Genomic DNA, 23,287 nt, shown 5'->3' with positions numbered 1-23,287 from the left:
TATCGGAATGCAAATATGGAAGGAGGTATTATTATGAGAACCTTGGATGTGCTCTAACTGATGTTTTAAGTGGGAAAAAAAGATCAAATTCCGGTACCGTAGCTATCGCTTGTAAGCAGCTTGACAGGAAGGTTAAAGACTGTTGCCCTTTGTCAAGAGTTTCATCAGTTGTCAAGCGTGATAGAATCAAAACATCCTTTAGCTGTTCTCAAGGAAGATCCCAAATTCAGTGTCAAGGAAACTGGCCTATAACCAGATTTCTCAGTCTTTCATACCAAAAAGACGTTCCAGCAGTAGAGACATGGCACCCACAGATAAGAAACCGAGAGAAAATGTCTTATGTAGTCAAACGGACAGTTGCTTAAAGGCCACAGACACCAACATCAAACATCTGGGTTCTCATCCTACAGAAATGGTTGATGATGCAGGACTGAGATTTTCCTTTGTACGTGGACACGCTTTCCCAGAAAGACTTTGAAGGCCCTGGGAAACCAGTGCAGTGGGCGTGGGGGGAGAAAGTTCTAACAGGCCAAGGCTGGCTGAGGTTGCGCTTGGAGTCAATCCCACTGGCACCACCGGCCACGGCCTTGCTGTGGCTGGACATGGAGGATAAGGATAGGCTGGATGGGGTGGCAAGACTGAGTTTGAGCCCCAGACTACTGACCAGAAGGGTCTTCTCTGACCTTTCAAACATCCTGGCTTCGAAACAACGCTTATGACAGATGCTGATGAGCTTGCCACATAGTCTTGCCGTTGTCTTGGCTCCTGTCACAAACGAGACACGTTTTCGGCACGAAGCAGGTGAAGCCCATATTCAAAACTGAGAGCAGTAACAAAGCTGTTGCCCAAACATCCAGGCACTTCGTTAAAGAAACCCAGACACCTGGGGGCGGGGGGGAGTGGGGTTGTCAGTCTAATGACGTGGCATCAGCCAGCAAATCAAAAGCAACTCATGGGACATCTCCATTTCCACCTGCTTATGGATGGTATTTGGAGACGGCCCCCGGGGAAGCATGTTGTGTCGTGTGGTCAGCAGCCCTGGCTTTGGGGGGACTTAGCTTCCAAGTCCAGAGCAGTCATATATGAGCTATAGGATTTTTAATAAGTTTCAGACTCCCTGAGCCCCAATTTCCTCCTTTGTAAAGAATTAGGCTGTTTTTGTTTATTAATATGAGGGTGTAGAGTAGGGAGACTATTAGGCACTTGCTATAGGGCTGTGTGACGTTGTGTGAGATTGTCTGTAGCTTTCCCGCCGTCCAGAGGCGGTGACCATACTGCCCACTCAGGCATTGTGATGTGACTAACGAAGTCAACGCGGGGACCCCCTAGGGGAAGGAAGTCTCTAGGCGGGGTCTTGCCATTTTGTGGTTTTGTTTTTTGAATTCCGCTTACGCTGGGAATGTTGGGAGAACGGCAACACTCACCGTCCCTCCTCTGCTCGTGGGGCTTTAAGCTTTAGTTGTCCCCCTGTTCTCTGCACGCACTGCACACTTTCAAGCCACGGCCGCGGTCCGGAATGCCCTTCTCCCAGCTGTCCACCGCCAAGCTGCTGCTCCTACTTGGGGGAGTGCCCAACCCAAAGTCAGAGCCTCAGAATCTTCCTGAAAATCTCCTCCCTTCAACGCACACCACCCACCCTGAGATCCTCCCCCAGGTGATGTGATGTGCTCCTCTAGACTGTGTCTCGCACCGCTGATCTCATGACAGCATTTATTATTCTATGAACCCCCCCACGCCCACTCCTCCCCCCGCACACAGTGTTGAGGGCTGGGACCTGTGTCTGCTGTGGGCCCCGTCATATCGGGTTCTCAGTCTTAAATGGTGATTGATGGAATGAATGAACGGATAGCTGGGGTCAGAGGGCAGAGGTGGGACATCGTCCCTCCCTCCGGTCCCGGTGGCTTCTCCTTAGATCTACCCAACACTTTAGAAAGATAACAGACCATCATGTCTTTGGTTCCTTGGTCTCGCCCAGGCAGGAAGTTCATGGTCAAGCTGGAAAGCCTGCAAACTCCACGGCCACGTGCTGGGTGGGGTTCAAATACTGGCTCTGCATCCAGGTAATGGCGGGGCTTCAGACTTTAGTCCTCTGTGCCTCAGTGTCCTCCTCTGTAAAGTGGGGATAATAAATAATGCCTCCTTCAAGAGGTTGTGAGGTTTGAATGGAGCCCTCCAGGTAAACCACTCACAGTTGTTTCTGACACGTGATTAATGCTAGAGAGGGTTTTTGCCCCCCAATTTTAGCTCGGAAAGCCTTTCCTGACCCTCACATTCTATGTGGATACCATTTCCCCTCTCCTCCCACCCTCACCGTTACCATCGGTCCTTTTTTTGCATCTAGTGACTTCTTGCTTTCTATTTCCCTGTTGGTGCTCAGCCCACAAGGGAAGTGACCAGTGTTGTTCGTGCAGCTGACCAGCATCTAGAGATTTCACAGACGTTGAACAAATGATTGGATGAATGACGACCAGCAGAGAAAGGGTTGACACTGGGCTGGCTACTATTTTCAGTTGGGGCTCATTCTCGTCCGCTGGAGAGGCTCATCTACCCAACGGACAGTAAGGCTAAACCTCCTTGTCTGTTGCACCTCCTGGTCTGTCACATTTCGTACCAGCGAGGGGTCAGGGAGTGTCCTGGGTCGACTACAAACTAGCCTTTTTAGATTTTAAAATAACAAAAGAAGCGAAAGAAAGTAGCAGGTGAGTCCCAAGGGAGGAGGAGTTGAAAAGGCATCGGGGACACGGACTTGTAATAAACAGAAGACGAGGTGTTGGAAGGGATATTGAAAGATGGAGCGGTGGCTGGGTTGCCATGGAAACACTGCCTGGCGCCTGGACCAGAAGACAAGCTGCTCCTTCCAAGTGAATTTCAGCCTCGCAGCTGCAGTATGCCCTCCCCCAGAGTACACCCTCCCCCGGGGGCCTGACCCTGGGGATTTGCCCGTAAGCCTCTAAGAAGTCGATACCTGGTACCAGCAGTTCCCCTGGAGTGGGAGATCTACCCCACAAGTAACGGGGGAACTGAGGGGACTTGCTGAGAGACAGGGAGGTCTTGCCCAGGAGCGGCTCGCCACACAAGAGGGCATTTCTACACTTATCCCACCCAGATTTCTGGGGCCTTTCTGAAGCCAGGGTGTTCCCACGTGGGCCGCAGGGACCACCCACATTACAGTCATATTGGGGAGCTTCATAGACATGCAGGTTCCCCAGCCTCTACCCACCACCTCTGAATCAAACCCCTGGGCCTTGGGGTTTCAGAAAAATCAGAATTTTTCACTTCCGCAGGTGGGAATTATGCACACCCAAGTGCAGGAAGCAGCGCTTACAACCCTGTTCCTCTGCTGAAGGGTGCGTAGGCGCAGAGCTGGGGTGGTGGGGCCGCCCAGGGGCCTGGGCATCAGTCTCCAGGGCAGGAAAACACTGGTGAGCAATCAAGTATGACTGGAGATGAGAGGAGGTGGAGAAAGGGGCCGGAAGCAGGGCAGAGTGGTTCAGTGTAGGGCTCTGGAGTGAGTCTGCCTGGGTTTGAATCGAGCCCCTACCACTCACTGGCTGGTGGTGTGTTCTATCTGGAAAATGGGATGGATCCTAGGAGTAGTTCCTGGTGGGGTTATTGTGAGGATTCGGTGAGCTCATATCTGAATGGTGCAGGGCACAGGGGGGCAGAACCGCAAGGTAGAAGAGGCTGAGACTCCCGAGTTTGGAGAAGGGCCAGTAGACCTTTAGGACTGTAAGAAACCAGCTTTTATTGGGCTCGGCCATTTGGGTGTGGGGTTGCTTGTTACATAACAGTGGCCTTGCCTGACTGATACAGGCAAGCAGCCTGTTAGTCATGAAGCTTCACCCCATTGTAGGGGTGTGTGAGGATGCTCTCTAGAGGGAATGGGCAGTGGGGAGCAAGCCTTTGGGCTGGTTAAGAGCCTCTATGGCTGCACCCCAAATTCTCACAGAGGGAGCTATCTACGTGGTTGGAAGGACTTCCCACTCACAGACTCAGCCTCCAGGAGTTGGTCCTTCCCTAGAGGCAAAAGGACTATTTCTGGTAACTCGTAGCTGGACCTAATCGACTTACTGCCCATCGTCCAGACATTAGGGAGAGAATCCTGCTTCTCCGCTAGGGGAGCACGTGCGTGCGTGCGTGCGTGTGTGAGCATGTGTGAGAGCGAGTCCGTGTGTGAATGCGTGGGAGGTGGAGCCAGTGTCCTGGGAACTATCTCAAGGCACAAAGTAAACAAGGGCAACTTTTCCTTCCTGGTGATAATTTAAAACACTTTTGTCCTACAGAGATCACATGGGGCCAAATATAAAAAGTCACATGAATTTAAATGATAGAGCTGGAGATTTCAGGAAAGATTCCCGGTTGCTCCAGAAGACGTCCCCTTCCCTGGAGTATGCGTTACCTTTCTCTGCCTCTGGAGCTGCTTTGGAAGGAAAGTTTGAGAAACGCGGATCCAGAGACCGGCAGATCCTAAATAGAAGTCCGCAGATAGCTCTGAGCTGGCCGTATGTAGGGATCACTTGGGACACTTGCTGAACATTCAGGTTCTTTCTTTTAAAGGTTTTACTTATCTATGTGACAGAGAGAGAGAGAGAGCACAAGCAGGGGGAGCGGCAGGCAGAGGGAGAGGGAGAAGCAGACTTCCCACAGAGCAGGGAGCCCGATGTGGGACTTGATCCCAGGACCTCGGGATCATGACCTGAGCCAAAGGCAGACGCTTAACTGACTGAGCCACCCAGGCGCCCTCTGAACATTCAGATTCTTTTTTTTTTTTTTTAAAGATTTTATTTATTTATTTGACAGAGATAGAGACAGCCAGCGAGAGAGGGAACACAAGCAGGGGGAGTGGGAGAGGAAGAGCAGGCTCCCAGCAGAGGAGCCCGATGTGGGGCTCAATCCCATAACGGCGGGATCACGCCCTGAGCCGAAGGCAGGCGCTTAACCGCTGTGCCACCCAGGCGCCCCGAACATTCAGATTCTTATGCCCATCTCAGAAAGCCTAATGCAGCAGGTTGGATCGCCGTGTGTGTGTGTGTGTGTGTGTGTGTGTGTGTGCACGCGCGTATCCACCTCTCTCTGAATTATTAGTGAGGTATAGTTCACATTACATATTGTAAGCATATAGCTTCCTCGGTTTTGACAAATATTTATCTTGTGGGCTATAACCACACACCTGACATGCCTCTTACCACTCACTTCTCCCAGAAGCGCCCACTCTTCTGATGTCTATCACCATCGATTAGTTTTACCTGTTCTAAAACTACGTGTAAATCAATGTTTCTCGATATGCACTGCTGACATTTTGGGTTGGATAATTGTTGTAGGGACCTGTCCTATGCTTTGGAGGATGGTTGGCGACATTTCTGGCCTCCACCCAGGAACAGCATCCACCTGTCTGTTGTAACAAGCAAAAATGTCTCCAGACATTGCAAATGTTCCCCGAGTTAAGCACTAGCAGTATAAATCGAATTACGCAGTATATATTCTTACGTAGGGTGCCTTCTTTCGTACAGCACATTTTTGTGATTTTTCTCTGTTGTTGAGCATTCACATAATTCATTTCTTTCTATTTTTGAGGAGTATTCCGTCATGAAAATAGGTCACAATTTACTTATTTTCCTGTTGATGGACTCCTGGGCTGATGCCAGTGCGGGGCCAGAACGGGTAGCGTTACTACCAGTATTCATGGCCAAATCTTCGTGTGAACATATATTTTCATTGTACTTGGATGACACCAAGGAGAGCAATTGCGGGCCAGAGGGAAGGTAGAGTTTAACTTGTCTGAAACTCCCACTTGTCCAAAGTGGTTTCCTCTTTTCCCTTCCAAGCAACGTATGAACGTTCCCATTGTCTCCCATCCTTGCCCAGACTTGATGTCGCCATTCTTATTCATTTTAGCCATTCCGGTGGATGTGTAGTTGTTTCTATATTTTTTACGCCTTCTTGGAAAATTCTGCCGAACAGCTGTATTAGTTACACAATGTTGGCTAACAAATCATGCCCCAAATCAGTGGCTTAAAATAACACCAGGTCGCAGCGTCTGAGGGTCAGGAATCGGGTCCTGGCGTAGCCGGATCGTCTGGCTCAGGGTCACGTCCTCCAGGGCTGCGGTCATCTCAAGGTCCGACAGGGGCAGGACCAACTTCCGAGTTGTTGGCAGGATTCAGTTCCTCCCAGCTGCTCTCCCTCCCTTGCCAGCCGGGTCCCCCCAGGCTTGCCAGGCAGATCTCAACATCACAGCCTGTCAGGGGGAGCAGACAAGATGAAATCTAATTCTCTTGCAACCTAATCTCCCATGTGAGAGCTCAGCACACACTCTCTTCATCAGAAGCAAGTCATGAGGTGCAGCCCACACTCCGGGGAAGAGAGTTCCACAAAGGGGTGCAGGCCAGGAGGTGCGGGGTCCCCGGAGGCCACTGTAGGGCCATCTGCCCAGCAGCTCCAGTGTGAGAAGCTCTGTTTTGTTTCGTTTTAATATCTACTGATCTCATCACAAGAGAGTTCATGGGCAGACCCTGATGCATGAACCCCACTTTGCATAGCAGTGGTCTAGATAGACCCCAGGGTCAAACGAGTATCTCCGACATTTGTTGAGGGGTTGTTATGCTCGCCTCTGTGCTAAGAGCTTTACCCCGCTCGCTTAGGTAATCGTCCGTCCAACCCCATTGTCAGCACCCCCATTTTACAAATGAAGAAACTGGGGGCACAGAGAGGTTCATGAATCAGACCCAAGATTGTGTAGCAGGTAATTGGCAGAATGTGGGTCCCAGCCCCACACTTTCTTGTTCGGAAGCTTGAACACCTGACCACCAGGCTCCCTTACAAACTCGGGGATGCATGTCAGTGTGCAAAACGACCAACGTCAGTGTCCAGAGGGGACAGAAGCTGGCAGGCTCCTTTCTCCAGCCCCGCTGGAGCGGGGCTTGGCTCTGCTTCGCTGCAGAACCCCCAGCTGCAGTGGCCTGTGTTTGACATACTCCAAATGCTCTGTGTTTGGCTCTCTCCCCTCTGTCCTCTCCTTTTTTAAGTTCAAGTGTGAGAGATGGAGCCGTCTGTCCCCTTTCCCAGCCGGAGGCTGCTTCACCCACCCGTAACTTCCTGGGTGCTGCGATGCTTGAAGACAGATGCCCTAGCACGAAAGCCCAATTTAATAAACAGTCTTTAGGTGGCAAAAATTAATCATGTCACGAAAGGGTCGCCCAACGTCTCTGGTAAGGTTAAGCGTTTGTTTCCAGATCATTAACTGCATAATTAATTTCTCTTTTCCCCCACACAGGCCCCATAAGGGAAGGACAGCATCTGTCTTGTTCACTTCGGTGTTCCTAACACTTAGCATAGGACCTGGCCTGGAGTAGGGCTCAATAAATATTTGTTCATGAAATGAAGGCTCGCCCCTCCCCCTGCCATCTGTCTTAGGCTGGATTAGGGAAAGCTGGGCCTGCCCTGAGGCCTCTGTGCTGCTCTTTAGCTGGAAGTGCGAAGGGGTGCAGGAGGGAGGGGAGGAGGAGGCCACATGCAGGGGCGTTACTGGGCCGGCCACCACCTGGCATCGAGGGCCATTGCTGGAGGTGTCATCTTCCGAGAGATGACTGAAGATACTTTTGGGAGGGGTAGGAAGGAGGAGAAGAGAAGAATTCAGGTCTGGCTTCCAGCTCTTCATGGTCAAGCCCCACCCCCGACCCCCGACACCGTGGAGTGTTAAGTCTTGGCACATCGGGGTTGCCCTTGGGTGGGCCCAGAGTGTCCCTGGGTGTCTCATGCACCTCAGCAGCCACCGAGAAGCCCCAGGGCAGATGACAAGAGGGGAGGGGGACGGGCGTGACCCAAGGCACGGTGAAGCTGCTCACGGCCCACGCTGGGCAAGAGCAAGTGGCCCGAGGCCCCGGAGACAGGCGAGGCCAGGAGAACGTGCAGAGACCCGTCAGAGGGGCCTCCCGTCTCCGTACCTGTCATGCCGGCACCAGACGGGCGTTCCCTCATTGTTGAGTGTCTGCCCCCCTGGAAACTCTCTCCCTGATTCATTCTGCACTGATAATTCCACCCTGGGTTCCAGGGAGAGTGGAGGGAGGATCCCCACTTCCAAATCCTGCCCCTCCTGCCACGCGGGGTTAGGCTGGAGTGCGGGCGTTCCCTGGGGGGCTGCTCCCCTGGCGCCTCCCTCCTCCCAAACCTTGCACCCCACTCGTGATGCTTTCTCAGCCTCACTCCCAAACCTTTTTTCTGCTTCTTGGGCACTGAAGTAAGTTCCAGCTGTTAAAATTGGGAACACTGATGCACTTGAAAGATGTGGTGGAACCAGGCTTTTGAAATGCAATAAATAAGGTTGGACGGGAGAATTGGATAGGTAATCAGCCGCTGCTTTTCCTTCTTGAAGAGAGTCATGAAGCAGCCATCAGACTCTGTCCTCGGCCCAGTTAAGGCCTATAAATCACTCTGCACTTCAGGGAGCCATGGCCACACAGGATCGCACCCAGGCAGAGCAGGGATAGACAGCGGGCGAGCGCGACTTGGGCTGGATGCCGAGACATTCAGGAGGTGGGAATGGTGTCTTACCTTAGGCAGCTTCGCTACAGCAGTCGGGGTGTCCTGGGATGCTCATGAGAAATGCCGTGCCTCAGTTCCCGATGTTCCCGGCTGCAAATCCCAAAGACCCCGATCCCAACCGGTGTAAACAGTAAGGACAATGTTGCTCGGTGGTCTTGCAGGGCAGAGGTGGGATACCAGGCTTGGATAATCCACTGGCTTGAGGACACTGGTCACCAGAGACAGAGCTTCCTTTTTTCTCTCCACCCTGCGGTCCCCCATGTCAACTTTGTCCTGAGCCTGGCTCATCTTGTAGTCGCCAGATAGGACCACAGGCTTCCCGTCCGGCCGGGGAGAGGATCTCTTCTACCACTGTGAAGTGCAAGTCCTTCCATTCTGTCTGGGTTGGCTTTCCCAGACAGGCGCCAACCCCTGTGGCGGAAAGAGTACTCAAGACCTGATAGAATCAGGCTAAACAGGTCCCCCCCCGCCCCCCGCCACCGCACAGCTGGGGCTGCGGTGGGGCTCAGAAAACCTGGCGATCTGGAGGAAAGGCAGCATGGAGAGGATGGATATTGGCGGACACCCAAGAAAACCCCAACTTTGTGCTCTGGGGTTGCATTTTAAGCTCTTGTCACAACTCCCGAGCTCACCAGGGGCACACAAATTAAGACCCACTGAGTGGGGAGGAAGGCCGACCCAGGCTCTGCAGAGACTTGCGGCCACGCAGAGCGAACGTCACTCAGAACTGAGCCCGATGACTATTTTCCCATGAAAAATGCAGAACCAGCCAAGTTTGATCCAACTGGAAATCAATCAACATAGCCCTCTTCTGAAGGGTTGAACTGGGATGAAATCAAATATGAAACCACAAGAGTAGCTCCCCCCGCCAATCAGCCCAACGACCTTAGTTCTGGACCCAACAAGTGACAGATAGCGTGGCTCTGAGAAGGGCCTGGGTGTCCAGCAGCTGGTGGGAAGCCGAGCGCTTTTGTGCTGATGAACAGGAGGAAGCAGCCGGGGCCCGAACCCGGATGCCACCATCGCCCTCAGCTTCCAGCGTCCAAGACACACAGGGACTTTTTTTTTCTTGAGAAGCAGCTGCAGGACAGTGGAAGTGACACAAATTTGGAGAAAAAGATCTGGAGGCTCAATTATACACCACTTGTCAATTATATGACCTTGAACTTCCTCATGCCTCTGTTTCCTCATTGTGCGATAGTATAGTCAATATAACTCAGACGTGGACGAAATATGGGAGGCAGGTGCCACTTCGTGGAGGATAAAAAGACATGAGGACGTCAGTCATTGCTCAAGTCGGGAGCACAGCCTTCCCCACCACCCTACTCGCCACTCCCACTCCGCTTTCCAATCTGCCCCTCCTACAAGGTCTAGCTCATGCCCTGGCTCCTCCCTGACACCCTCCCTGGCCTCCCAGACCCCCGCTTGCCCCCTGCATGCACCGTCCGCTCTCCCCCTCCCTGTGGCCACGTGCCTGCTGCCCGCTTCTGTAACTGCATCCCGAACTGCCAAGTACACCTGTTACTTACTCTCCAGTGGGTGACCGACTCCCCAACTCACCTGTACCTGCAAATAAAGAGCTGTGTCTCCCACCTCTTCAGAGCTCAGAACGTGGGAGTGGAACCAACCTTGAAATCACCTGCCCCTGGAGGTGACTCCTCAGAGTGGCGAAATGACCCGCCAAGACCTGCTCAGCTCTGGCGGTCGGGTCAGCACCAGGAGCCAGGCCCCTTGATTCCCCGTGGCACGGTCAACGGGGTGGGGGTGCAAAGGGGACTGATTTTGCAAACCATACGGGTCCCTCTGTGGGGGACTCGTCACGATGTGTAACAGAGACAAACGTTTCTGACAGTGGGTGTTGGGCCTGGCGAAGGCTCGAAGGTGGGAAGGAGCTCGGGGGCCACAGTGGCAGTGGGCTTTGGGGCCAGGCTGATCTAGGTATCATCCTGCTGCCACCCCCACTGTCTGCTCATGGGCAGCTTCGTTCCATTTAAGGCAGAAATGCTTTTTGAGCTTGTCCGTGGCAGGCACACTCAGCAGAGATCGGGATAGACGTGCCCTGGCTTGGCTGTACTGTCCTCCGCTGGGCAGCGTTTCTGAGAGATGAATTAAGTGTTTTAGCCCCTCTAAGTCCCTTAGGGAGTTCGAGAGAATAAGAGGTAACGCAGGGCAACGCCCTGCATGGTGGCCGGGAGACCCCAGCTGCTGCCTCTGGCCCCTGGGAGCCCTGGTGCACTCCTCACCTGCTCTCCAGTCGATGAGGACAGTTAGGAATGCCTTGTCACCAAGGTCCAGCCTCCCTCGAGAATGGTCTGGGACAGAGTGGCAATGAGGGCAGAGTGTCCAGGGTTTATCCTGGGATGGTGGAATGTAGAGTGTGCAAACACTGGGCACACACTTTGAAACAGCGTGAACTTCCAAGTGCTGCCCCCTCCAGCACTGCATGACCGCCACCCCTACCCCTGCCCCCACATCTCAGCCCTTGGGTCACTCCTGTCACTGGAGAGAGCAGCCTTGACCCCTGGCTGGCCCCTCCAGCAGCCACAGAGAGGGGAGAGCCAGGAGGACCGGCGAGGAGGGCAGGAAGCTTCTTGGGGGACTCTCCCATGGCACCGTACCTGCCCCAACTTGGGGGCTATTTTGTGGGCTACCCAGCTAGCAGTTTGAGCTCCAGGTCTGGCCCTCAGTCCCTGATTTCCGGGGGACTGGGCAGACCCCCGATATTGCTACCTGGTATGTAAGTTTGAATGCCTCGGATAGAAGGAATCTCAGTTCCTAAGGGAGGCAAAGAGAAGATTCCACTGGTCTGTGTGAGGCAGCCCTGCAGGCTTAGAGCTTCACAAGCTCATGGGCCTTCATGTAAAGAGAAGATGCCCTTCATTCCAGGGGGACTAAGCCCCTACCTCAGGGTGCACGGCTGGCCAAGTGGTGCACAGACTGCAGTTTGACCCCCACTCGCCCCTCATCCAGCCTCCTTTGTGCAGTGCACGAACCAGGCCACTAAGCGTGGCAGACTTAGCCACAGTTTTGTACCGTGTGCTCCCTGTGAGCAGACACTATGCAGTCACCTGGGACACCAAAGGAGCAAGACGAGACGGAATCCCTGAGCTTATGGAGCTCACACAGGACTGGCCACAAACAGGCCAACCTATGACCAAAACAATATAGGGTGAGCTCAATGCTATCAAGGAAAGCGCAGGATGTGGTGAAAGGGAAGGGACAGGTGTGGGGGAGGGACTTCATTTACAGCAGGTGTGTGGAGGGGGTGGTTTCGGGGGAGGGGTTGAGGGCCAGAAATCAGACCCAGAAAGAGTTCAGCCTGTTCGAGAAGCAGGAAGGTCAGTGGCTGGAGGGGTGTGAAGAGAGGATTCTGGGGCGACGTCAGAAAGCTGAGTAGGGCCGCGTGGAACAAGTGCCGGTAGGTCACTGCTGGATGTTTGGATTTTGTTCTAAGTGTGGTGGGACCCCTGGCACTTCTGAGCCACTGGGTGGAAGAGGCAGGGGGAAGCGACAAGAGGCAGGTGGCCCAGGTGATAACCCTCCGGGGCACAGCAGAGGACCAAGGGACAGGGGGAGGAGGGACAGCTGAACAGGGCCTGTCTCACTACACTCTGCCACCACTCATGAGGTCCTGGATTCTGGTGGGCTTGGAGGTGACATTTCAGCTTCTGGGGTGGTGCCCCTAAGAGCAGAAAGGGACCACAGCCCGCCCTCTGCCTCTCGTGACAGGTCAGGTCACGGCGTCTCCTTTCTGTGGGTGGCACACAGGTGGGGAGGTGCTCTCGCGGACTAATCAGAGTGATGTGTGTTTGCAGTTCAACGTTAAAAAGTCCACGGAGCCCGTCCAGCCCCGAGCCCTCCTCAAGTTCCCAGACGTCTACGGACCCAGGCCGGCTGTGACAGCCCCGGAGGTCATCAACTACGCAGACTACACTCTGAGGACCACAGAGGAGCCCGCCGCACCTGTCAGTCCCCAGGCCCTGAACGACAGCCGCCTCAAAAGGCAGGTCACAGAGGAGCTGTTCATCCTTCCTCAGAATGGTAGGGGTCTCCTGCCCCTGGTTCCCCTCTAGGCAGCACTTCGGGAGGGGGGAGCTGGGTGTGGCCAGCCCCAGCATCCACAGCATTTGACGCAGGGCAAGCGGGTGGGCCCAGGGCCTCGGAGCCACAGAGCTTTATTCCTGCAGACGTATTGCTACATTGCTTCCCTCCAGGGCCTCCAGCTTCCCAATGGACAGTGGAGAGTCCTTTTTAAGTCGTGTAGAGGAGTCGTGATAAGATCATGGGCTTTCAGAGTTACGGGTTCGATTCTCTGCTCTTTCATGTACTCGTTGGCTGGCCTCGGTCATGTTGCTAACCTTTCTGGGCCTCAGTTTCCTCATACGTAAAATGGGATTGCGCTATGATCTGCCCCATAGGGCTGCTGGGAAGTGTAAATAAAAGAATGCTTATAAAGCGCTCAGTGCAGGGAGTGGCACAAAGGACGTACTCACAACATACTGTCACCATGATGTTTCTCTTCTCCTTCTCATCAGGACAGACTTCAAGATGTAACACCTTTAGGGGTGCAGGGCTACGCTGGGCCCTGGGGCAGATGTGTCAGGCAGACACTGTCCCTAAGCGAAAGGAGCGCGCAGGCTTTCAGAAGGAGGCAAGAAATACATTCGGGAGAACAGATTGTTGTGTGGTTTGGGGGTTTTGTTTGTGTGGTTCGACAGGGACATGGAGGAAGAGGAAGCAGCAGAACTGGCTTTGACATTGACCCCAGTTTTGATACATCTCCTGGCCTGGGTCCAACTGTACCCCATGCTGGCGGGTGAACAACCCCTCCCCCGCCAAACCCACCCAAGGACCACAGTGATTAGTCCAGCGTTTCTTCAAGAACAGATTCACATAATGCCTGTGGCATGAACGAAACTGCTCCACTTTTAGCCTCCAGCCTACATTTTATTTTTATTTTAAAGATTTAAAAAAATGTATTTATTTGAGAGAGAGCATGAGCAGGGGGAGGGGCAGAGGGAGAGGGAGAAGCAGGCTCTGCACTGAGCAGGGAGCCCAGTGTGGGACTCCATCCCAAACCCTGAGATCATGACCTGAACCGAAGGCAGATGCTTAACCCACTGAGCCACCCACATGCCCCAAGCAGCCTACATTTTAAATAGATGAAAACAGACCCCTTGGGGACTCGAGAGCTTACGTTTGGAGGGTGGGGAAGAGCTTGCCTGAGGAGTCTCGAGGGTGGGTGATCAGAATCCTAATTTCTCAAAGCCTGGATGAAGCCAGGATTGGATGCTCTGGACCAGGAAGAGCAGGGGAGCGTGTCAGAGTCTGGAACCATGAAGACTTCAGAACATTAGCTCATCTTCTCTTTGTCATCATTCTTCATTGCTTTTCCCACCGCAGAAGCCAAGTGCTGGCTCCACAGAAAGCTCTCAGGAACTGACTCTTCAGCAAATATTGACCAGAGGGATGGGCGAGCAGGAGAGGGGAGGCCAGATCGATTGCACATCATCCCCATGAGGCTGGACACGTGCNNCCCGCCCCCCCCCCCCGCCCCGTGACAATCCTCAGCTCCCTGTGGAGCTCCGTGTCCCATTTCCGGAAGCTGAATCTGTCCCCGCATTTCCAAGTGGTGCCGGCTTTGGTCTGGTTTTGATTTGGCTTTGAAGGCTGAGGCTGTCTGAGAGCGGAGAGCTCTGGGCTCCAGGCAGGCCCCTTCTGGCGCTGACCCTGCTGCGCTCCTCCGTGTAGCGGCCTCAGAAGCCGCGTGGGTCCTGTGTGTGTGTTGATGTCGCTTTACGCATTGCTCACGGCCTGGTCAATCTGTTCCTGACTTAGACGCGCCAGGGGACTTGCTCACCATTTGCACAAACCCCATAACGAGCCATTTGGGAAGCTCAATAGTCCTTCAAGTATCTACTCTCTGAATTTGTTCTGAAAACCAAAATTTTTTAAATTCCAATTTGCCTCAAGTGGAGTCTGCTACAGCTGCTGGACCCTCTAATTCTTGTAGTATATTCGACGGATGACAATCTTCCAGATGTTTGGCTCCTGGGCAAGCGGGCAGAATGAGCAATCTTGGTGGTTTTAGGGACTTCTGAATTAAAGCGACGGTCATTCATTCGTCCCACAGGCGTTTATTGGACCTGCACGGAAGTCACGTCTAGGACCCCTGACCTTGCCCCGGGCATCTCCCCCTGACTTATTCTCTCACATTGATCTCCAGCTACCAACACCTGGGGAGCAGGGATTAGACTCCAGGAGAGGGGGAGCTGGAGGTGGGCTGAGCTCAGTTTGCCTGATACAGTGTGACTGGACCACACAGGCTGTGACAGTTTCCCTTCCCGAAAGCTCACCAGGGGCCGGGCCCTGGGCCAAGTACTTTCCCCACTTTATTTCACTTCGTGCAAGTAACTTGAGGAGAGAGGAACTATGATCGCTCCCATGGTAAAGATGAGGCAACTGCGAAGTCCCTTGTCCAGGGTCACATAACTGTTACAGGGCAGCTCACGTGTGACACCAAAGACCATGTCTTGCCCACGGGGCAGTGACAGTCCCTTAAAATGTCATCCCAGAACCACAGGTGTCACCCTGGGTGGCCACCATGATTTGGCCCCAGCTAGGGAGCTATCGGTTTGCATTCATGACATAGGTGGCAGATGGGAAAGATGTGATCTGGACGACGGGACCCTAGCGAGGGTGGCAGTGACGGCTTTACCTCTCTTAACAGGTGTGGTGGAGGATGTGTGTGTCATGGAGGCCTGGAACCCAGAGAAGGCCGCCAGTTGGAACCAGGCGCCCAAACTCCACTACCGCGTGGACTATGACCGGCAGAAGGCAGAACTGTTTGTGACTCGTCTAGAAGGTATCACTTTTGTTTGACTTCCACGGGCTTCCATGTGTCCGTCTCCCCTGGAGGAGCTGGGCAGGAGGGATGGGGGCATCTGCAGCTGGAGGGAGCTCTCTGTAATGAACAGATTCCGAAATGTGTGGGGCTCCCCCCCCCATAACATCCAAAGTGGAGAATCCTAGCTGGCAAATACCTTTGCTCCAAGGGGTGATTCAGAGACCAGACTCCTTCCATCAGGAGTCCCCCCCGCCCCCAGTTCCCTCAGGTCTCCTTGTCATCTGTATCTAGCAGGTGGAAAGAGAGGGAGGAGAGGGAGAGAGCACAACCAACCGCCCCTTAGAAGCCATGACCTACGCAGAATACGCGTCACGCCTGCTCAGTGCTGGAACTCAGTCACGTGGCCGCTGACTGCCAAGGAGCCTGGGCAATGTGGCTCAGTGGGTGCTCAGAAAAAAGGAAAGGGGTTTTTGGTGAAGAGCTGGCTATCTGCCGCAGGTGCCTTCGCCATTGAATGGGGCTTTGTGCTGAACGTGAAGGGTGCTCTGAATGGGCCGCCAAGTTTCTGTAACCCGAGAACGGGGCAGGCTTTCCAAGGGGGTCAGGATGTCCCTGGTCTCCCTACCCCCACAATTCACTTTACCACCAGCAAACAAAGCTGAGGCTTTGCAAAGGAATTGGGGCTAACAATGGGCCATTCTATGGCTCCTGGGAGTTGGGAGCTGTGAGCAGGAGAAATTAGATTTTTGTATTAAATTTTATGCTTTTTAAGGGGTGTTTTTCCTCTTTATGCTCTTTCAAGATTTTTTAGCCTTTTCAAATATATTACATTTGGTCTTCACCATAGTCCCATTTAACAGATTAGGTAACTGAGGTCTAGCAACCTCGGGTGACTTGTCTGAGATACTCCAGCTATTGGTGCCAGAGCCAGGACTAAACCCAGTTCCCCTGGAGCTCGGTGGAGGGTTCTAGCAGGATGTATGGCCCCAGTCCTTCACCTTCCCTTCCTGGGAAAGATCAGCTACCCTTTCTCAGCTGATCATTGAGTAGCCAGCCATAAAAGCACCACGAGTACAAGTTTCTGGGTCAGTCCATCTTGGGAAGCTTTAAAAACACCAAAGTTTAGAATAAGAAAACAACGGAGGTGGTGGCCAAGCGATGCGTGTCACAGATGGTTGTGTGGTAAATATTTAAAGTACAGAACAAACAGTACGGTGTCAGAACACAAAAGTCATTAGCCGTTCGTGGGACCTGGCATCTCGGGGACACCCCGGGGTCGTGAGGCGGGGAGGACTCTGGGAAGCCTCCCCGTCCCGCCCGTCTTCTCCGGGGACCAGCGTGTACTGACACGGGCCGCCTCCGGGGAGCTCCAGTGTCTAAGTGTCTCGCTGAAGGGCGATTCCACAAAGCCACGGTGGTCGGCCCCAGGGCTCTCGTCCACCTAAGGTCATGACCGTGAAGCTGGACGTGGCCGCTCCAAGCCGGCCCGTGCCGCTCCCCTCGTCCTCGCGAAGTCCCACGTCCGTATTGCTGTCTCCTTGGCTGCAGCTGTGACCAGCGGCCACGACGGAGGCTGTGACTGCTACATCCAAGGCAGCGTGGCCAGCAGGACCGGCACGGTGGAGGCCCAGACAGCTCTGAAGAAGCGGCAGCTGCACACCACCTGGGAGGAAGGCCTGGTGCTCCCCCTGGCGGAGGAGGAGCTCCCCACGGCCACGCTGCTGCTCACCCTGCGGACCTGCGACCGCTTCTCCCGCCACAGCGTGCTCGGGGAGCTCCGCCTGGGCCTGGACGGGGCGTCTGTGCCTCTGGGGGCCGCCCAGTGGGGTGAGCTGAAGACTTCAGTTAAGGTAGGGTGACCTCTTGCCAGGAAAGGTGAAACCCGTTAGGGGAGCTTGGGGTGGCGGTACTGGGCCAGCGCTCACGAAGCAAGCTCCACAAGCCCTCCCAGCATGTGTGTGCGTGCGTGCGTGTGTGTGCGTGTGTGTGCATGCAAGGAAGACTGGAGTCGTGAACAGGGTGGAGAGCTGCAGCAGACCCCACAGCCCAGGCTGTGGAATTCCCGGCATCTGGTTTTGCTTCTAGCTTGCCGTGCAGAGATCCCCCTGCCATCGTGGAAAACGTGTTATGAATGTCTGGGCTCTAACGCTGACAGAAATACCCCATCCGAACTCATGCACGTTCCCTGTGTCCCTACTATGTGCCAGGCACTGCAGGGGAGATGGGCATCATATAGAAAGCCTCTACCCCTAGAACTTACAGGCCGGGGGAATAAATTAGAGCAGACAAGTGACAATGACAACGACAACAATGATAGCGGACATGGGTTGAATCCTAAGACATCTAAGAGAGGCCTAACCGAGGTGCTCTGATGGAGAGTTCTAGAAGGCCTGGTGGGAAGTGTTGTTTGTGCTGGGCTTTGAAGTACAGACTGGGCTGGCGGCAGCCCCAGAGCCCAGTGTTCTCCTGGGGTCCCCAGCCCTGGGACGGTTCTCCACACCCCTGTGCTGCGGGGGGAGCTGAGGGTGGGAGAGAAGGGTCTGCCGGCTGTGTGCTGTTTAGAGAGGAGTTCCTTGGAGAGCAAACTGGCATTCCTCAGGGGCCGGGCAGCGAGGGGTCAGAGAGGTCAAGGCCATAGGACGGTGTGTGGTTATTTAGGCCCTCGGGTCAAGGCCTCATCCAAGGGCTGCCGCAGGGGAGCCGAGAGGGAGCCTTCTGGGGGACCGGTCTCAACCAGCTGATCAGTGCCTCATGGGGAGACTGCTTAGCCTACAAAACCCCAAGTATCTACTGCCTGGCCCTTTACGGAGAACGTTTGCCGACTGCGCTGGAGTGATAACAATGCCACAAAGGGCCTGCGGTGTTGAGTCCTTACCCCCTATCAGTTGCTGTGCTTAGAGAGTCACTTCAGTCCTCAGAGCAGCCTGGCAGAAACGACAACGTGACTCGTGTACAGATGTGCAGACCGGGGCCTCGAGCGGTGGGGTAACCCTCGCAGGGTCCCCCAGCTTGGACCCCGCCAGCTCGGCCTTGCGGCCAGGTTGGTCTGGCTCTAAGTCTGGGGCTGTCCCCTTGCCGCCGTGCCATGTACGTGGCCGACCGCCTACGAGGCCCCGTCCGCTGGGACCTTCCCTGACGACACTTGCACTCCCCACCTGCCCCCTTGTGGACTAGCATCTTTTCCTCACCTTATTTTTCTTTCTTTCCCAGCCGCAGACCCTTGATAAAAATTGACAGTCACTCTCAGCTGGAACTAGGCTGTTCGGCAGCAAGCTCCCTAATGAGTGTGTGATTTGGGACCCGAGCAGAATCACAGCCGGGGGCCCTGGGAAGAGGATCTGACACTTGTGGTTCATTCAGCTGGTAAACCAGCTTTCTCTGGAGGGGGAGGGGCTCCCCCAGGGCTTCGGAGACTTCTAGCTGGAAGTCTCAGACCTGCTGTCCCCCCCCTTGAAGAGCAAAGCACATCCCTTCATCCGGCAAATACTATGCCCAATTTCCAGCACGTGCCAGGCCCCGTGCCAGGAGCTGGGGACGCAGCAGTAATTAAGGCCGGGCCCTGCCCTTACCGTGCGCGCCTTCTCACCAGCACCATAGGTGCCCCCAAAGACACCCCCGCTGGCCTGCTTCCCCACACGTGAGGAATGCCAGAGGCAGCATGCTGGCAGACCTGGGAGCTGGTGCCCCGAGGCCGGTGGGGGTGGCCCTGGCTCCAGCTGGGGGTGCGAGCTGAGGTGAGCAAGGTGGGTGGAGCGTTCCGTGGCCACAGCCCCGAAGCTTCTCTCCTCTAGGCCAGAATGAGTTAACCACGGGCCGTCGGTGCCCCAGTTCTCACCGGAAGACGCTCAGCCAAACAGCGGCGTGTGCGTCACCGGGGATCATAGAGCCCCCCCACTCCGAGGCCATCTTGAATGATTCCCTGAGAGCCCAAGAGAAAGTTGGGGGGCAGAAGAGAGTTATTTTTGCCGACAGGTACTTGAAGCAGCAGAGCTGAGGGGAGCAGAGACTGCTAAAATTATCGGGCTGTGGTACAGCGAGTGGGGCTCCCCCGGGGCTCTTGGCACCCCTCTACAGAGGTGACGAGCCCTTCCCAGGCTGACGGGCCCGGGTTCCTCTCACCTGGCTTCGGGGGAGCAGGACGCTGAAGCCGAATCATCCCGTGGCTGCAGCTCAGGCCAACCGTGGACCTCAAGAAGTATCTAGAATCAGGAGGTAGGGGCCGGGCCCTCTGGGTGCCCGGACAGGTCCCTGGGCCTAGTTCCTTCACTGGGGAATGACAGGTCTGAAAATCTCGGGTTAGGGCTCGGGCTGCGGTATCAGACCAGACCTTCGTTCAAGGCTCAGCTTTGCTGCTTCGCGTCCTTTGGCTACGTGACCTCGGGCAGCGACGCCCCCTCTCCAGCGTCAAGGTCTTATGCTTCAAATGGGAACGAGATTAGTATCGCTAGGGTCGTTGTCAAGATTCAGTAGGGTACTTTCTCACAAATATTAATTGTGTGCCAACTGTATGCTACGTGCTGGGGAACGGCTTTGTGGGAGCCTGTAGCCTGGTGGGACCGATCATACAATTGCCCCTGGCACATAGTAAGTGTTTAATCAGGCTTCGCGGCTATTACTCATGTCCTTGCCAAAGTCCCTGGTAGCTACCAGATCATTTTGTCATGTGACTAGTTACTTAGGGCCGATTGAATCACTGGGGTCATGTTGAAGACATTGTTCCCCCCAGAGAAAAGGGGAGACCCGGGCAGAGGGCTGACCAGCCTCAACCAGCCACATTGCCAAAGCCTAGACTGGCTCCTGTTGATCTAGAAACAACATTCCCACTTAATCATCTCGAAAAGTGCTGAGTATCCTTCCTTGATGACCGATGGTGATCATCAAGGCCGACCGTTCCACAGCACTTCACGTGGGCCAGGCCATTGGGTGGATGTATTATTATGCCCATTTTACAGATGAGGCCCTGGAGGCGTGGGGAAGTGAAGTCACGTGCCAGCGGGCACACAGCGTGTGAATGGCAGGATCGGAGCTCTGACCCCGATGGTCCGGTGCAAGGGTCTATACCCTTAGCACTACCTTGGGACTGTGACAGACATCTGCCTCCTGGGGGCTCTTTGGCTCATTTTTGTCTCTCGGGGGATTTGCAGACACTCCAAACAAGTGCTTGCAGGAATTTCAGCGGAGACGCTCTGGAAAGCGGCAGACGGGGCATCCCCACCTCCTGCAGAGCGTACTTACTTCCAGTGGCCTCTGGTGCCCTTCCTACCATCGGCCGCCCAGCTTTTGTGTTGACACAGTTGGCCATTCTGTTGACCAAGCAAGGCCCTGCTCAGCATTCGTACACCACATTATTGACTCTGAGCCCTACAGGGGCTGGAAGGAATTACCTTCTCAAACAGAGTAATGGATCACACCTCCCCGCGGCCCCGGGAGCCTGACCGGTCGATGCCATGGTTCTCAAACTGTGTCCCCTAGGACCCCAGTGCTCTATAAAGATACCCCAAGAACTTGTACAGGGGTGCTGGTGAAGGGTGAGAAGGGATCCTGGCCCTCTGCCCCTGCCACATCCTAAGTGGCATCTCTTCAATCTGTTTTATGTGTTGGGTTTGAATATACGATATTTGGAAAACACATCTTGTGGCAAATGGGAAACTCTTATTGAAGCACATGGTACGTATAATTCCTCTGGGCCCCCCTCGCTTCTGTAGGAGAGCAGTGTTGGTGGGTAAATGGTTTCTGGGACACCTGTCGGATACAAGGCCGGTGTGACCCCAGCCTCAGCACTAGCCAATGGGTCAGAAGGCACCGCTAAGGAAAGCTCCCCTCCTTCCGCCTCTTTTCTGTTTCAGGAGCCGTCTGCAGGAACTGGAGAAGTCCTTCTGTCCATCAGCTACCTCCCGGCTGCCAACCGCCTCCTGGTCGTGCTCATTAAGGCCAAGAACCTTCACTCTCACCAGTCCAAGGCGCTCCTGGGGAAGGGTGAGTGAGAACACACTCCCTGCTCTAAATTCATATCCCTTTACTCCTGGGCCAATCCCTTCATCAGGCCCAGGCGTGAGTTACCTGGAGCTCCCGACCTTGCAGGTCCACATGCCAAGAACCAGTCTCACCCGTGGCTCAGAGGAAGCTGAGGATCGGAGGGTAGCCACGGAGCACAGTAGCCGGACCATAGAGGAAACTTGGCTCAGCCCGTCACCCACAACGGGCCGGACTCACCTCACTGGCAGGTGTGGGGAAGGCCAGGCTGTCCTCCTGTCTTAGGCAGCCATCACTGTGTGCCCCACACCCAACCCCAGTCTCTCCTCTCTTCTCATCTTTGTCAACTTGCCACCCCCACGCCAGCTGAGTGTGGGTGCTGGCAGAAGGTGTGTGGGTGCCTGGGCCGAGGCGGCCTGAAGCTGAGGGCGTCTGTGCCCCATATACCCAAGTAAGCATCTCTTCGACATTCTGGAAGCCTCAGTTTTTCCTTCTGGATGCCCCAGCACAGACTAGACCCCTGAGTCTTGGGGACCAAACAGGCTCTCTTGTCAGAGCCGGAAAGCAGCCCTGGTTGGCAGTATGATACCTGGACCCGAAGCCAAGTGCTTAGAGCAGGATATAAATAACCAGGTATTTATAGCAGGATACAAGTAAAGAAGTACCACCGGTTCAGAATCTTGGAGCAAACAATTTTGGGCAAATGACATCAGAAGGGCCGGTCTTGCGGGCCGATCCCCCAGCCGAAGGCCAGAACTCAGTGCTTTTCCTCATCCCCTCCAGACACTTCTTCGCCTCCTTTTTTACAGCTCCTGTCAGGACAATTACAACACAACACTTTGTCTCTCAAATCTGTCTGCTGAAATAACAAGCTAGCCGCCCGGGGGTGATAATTATAGCCGTAAATACCGAGGAACAATTATTCTCACATTAGCTTTGGGGAGTATGACTAATGAAAACATAATCTGGCTTCTGAGCCTGGTGATGTCCCGTGCGAGCTTGTCCTGTGACCCGTGCCGCTCTCCTGGGGGTGGGGGGGTTCAGCTCTATCGGCCCAGGACCCGTGGGGGCCCAGGCAGTCTGCCCTCACCCCCCACATGCAGCCGGGGTGCTCCAGTAACATTTATGACACAACAGAGGACAAGAACTCAACCAACCAGCAGGAGACCTTCTATCTTAATAATCAACAAAAACACACGGATGGAAAACCAATGGGGTGAGGACAAGGGATGGCTTCGTTTGGCTGGTCTGAGTGGAAAATCAAGCTGCAGTACATTTGAGCTGTTACCCGGGACTTGGGCTGATGTGGGACGTGAAGATGCTGGGAAGGGCTCATGGCAAATCATGGTTCCAGCTCGACCCAGTCGCGGGCAGCCCAGTGACCACCCGGATGTGTTGTACCATTGTGGGTTTTCCACACCGTGGCCTAAGTTCTAAGTGGGCAGGCCCCCTTGCTGTATCCCCATGTCTGGTGCCCCGCGGTGGGCATGCAGTAACTGTGAGAGGGGGACAGAGTGAGGGGGGGTGCGGAGAGAGGGAGCCTCGGAGCACATCTCCAGCCAGAGACCCTGTCTCTCCAGCCCTAAGAGGGAGCATCATCCTTGGCCCGCCCCCCCCCCCCCCCCCACCAGGCTCAGAAGCTGAAGAAGAAGCAGACGAAACGGGCCAAGCACAAGATCAACCCCGTGTGGAATGAGATGGTCATGTTCGAGCTGCCCGACGAGCTGCTGCAGGCGTCCAGCGTGGAGCTGGAGGTGCTGGGCCAGGATGACGAGGGGCAGAGCTGTGCGCTCGGCCGCTGCAGCCTGGGCCTGCACGCCTCGGGCTCCGAGCGCAGCCACTGGGAGGAGATGCTCAAAAACCCTCGCCGCCAGATCGCCATGTGGCATCAGCTGCACCCGTAGCCAGCTGCCCGGGCGCCTCCCT

The 23,287-nt window shown here is 54.7% G+C and overlaps 1 protein-coding gene across 1 annotated transcript in view; it reads left to right on the top strand.

The window, feature by feature from the left end:
* The window catches only part of SYT13 (synaptotagmin 13), a 40,215-nt gene extending 16,928 nt beyond the window's left edge, over window positions 1–23,287 (top strand). Inside the window, exons 2-6 of the mRNA XM_040638990.1 lie at window positions 12,357–12,582; window positions 15,272–15,406; window positions 16,937–17,238; window positions 21,235–21,364; window positions 22,949–23,287. Of these exons, the coding sequence (XP_040494924.1) occupies window positions 12,357–12,582; window positions 15,272–15,406; window positions 16,937–17,238; window positions 21,235–21,364; window positions 22,949–23,265 (1,110 nt within the window). The 3' untranslated portion in view covers window positions 23,266–23,287. The remainder of the gene's footprint in view (window positions 1–12,356; window positions 12,583–15,271; window positions 15,407–16,936; window positions 17,239–21,234; window positions 21,365–22,948) is intronic.

Source organism: Ursus maritimus, unplaced genomic scaffold (assembly GCF_017311325.1).
Source record: "Ursus maritimus isolate PB19 unplaced genomic scaffold, ASM1731132v1 scaffold_23, whole genome shotgun sequence".
NCBI classification, from domain to species: Eukaryota; Metazoa; Chordata; class Mammalia; order Carnivora; family Ursidae; genus Ursus; species Ursus maritimus.
The sequence above is the reverse complement of the archived record's forward strand: the minus strand, read 5'-3'. Positions and strand labels throughout refer to the sequence as shown.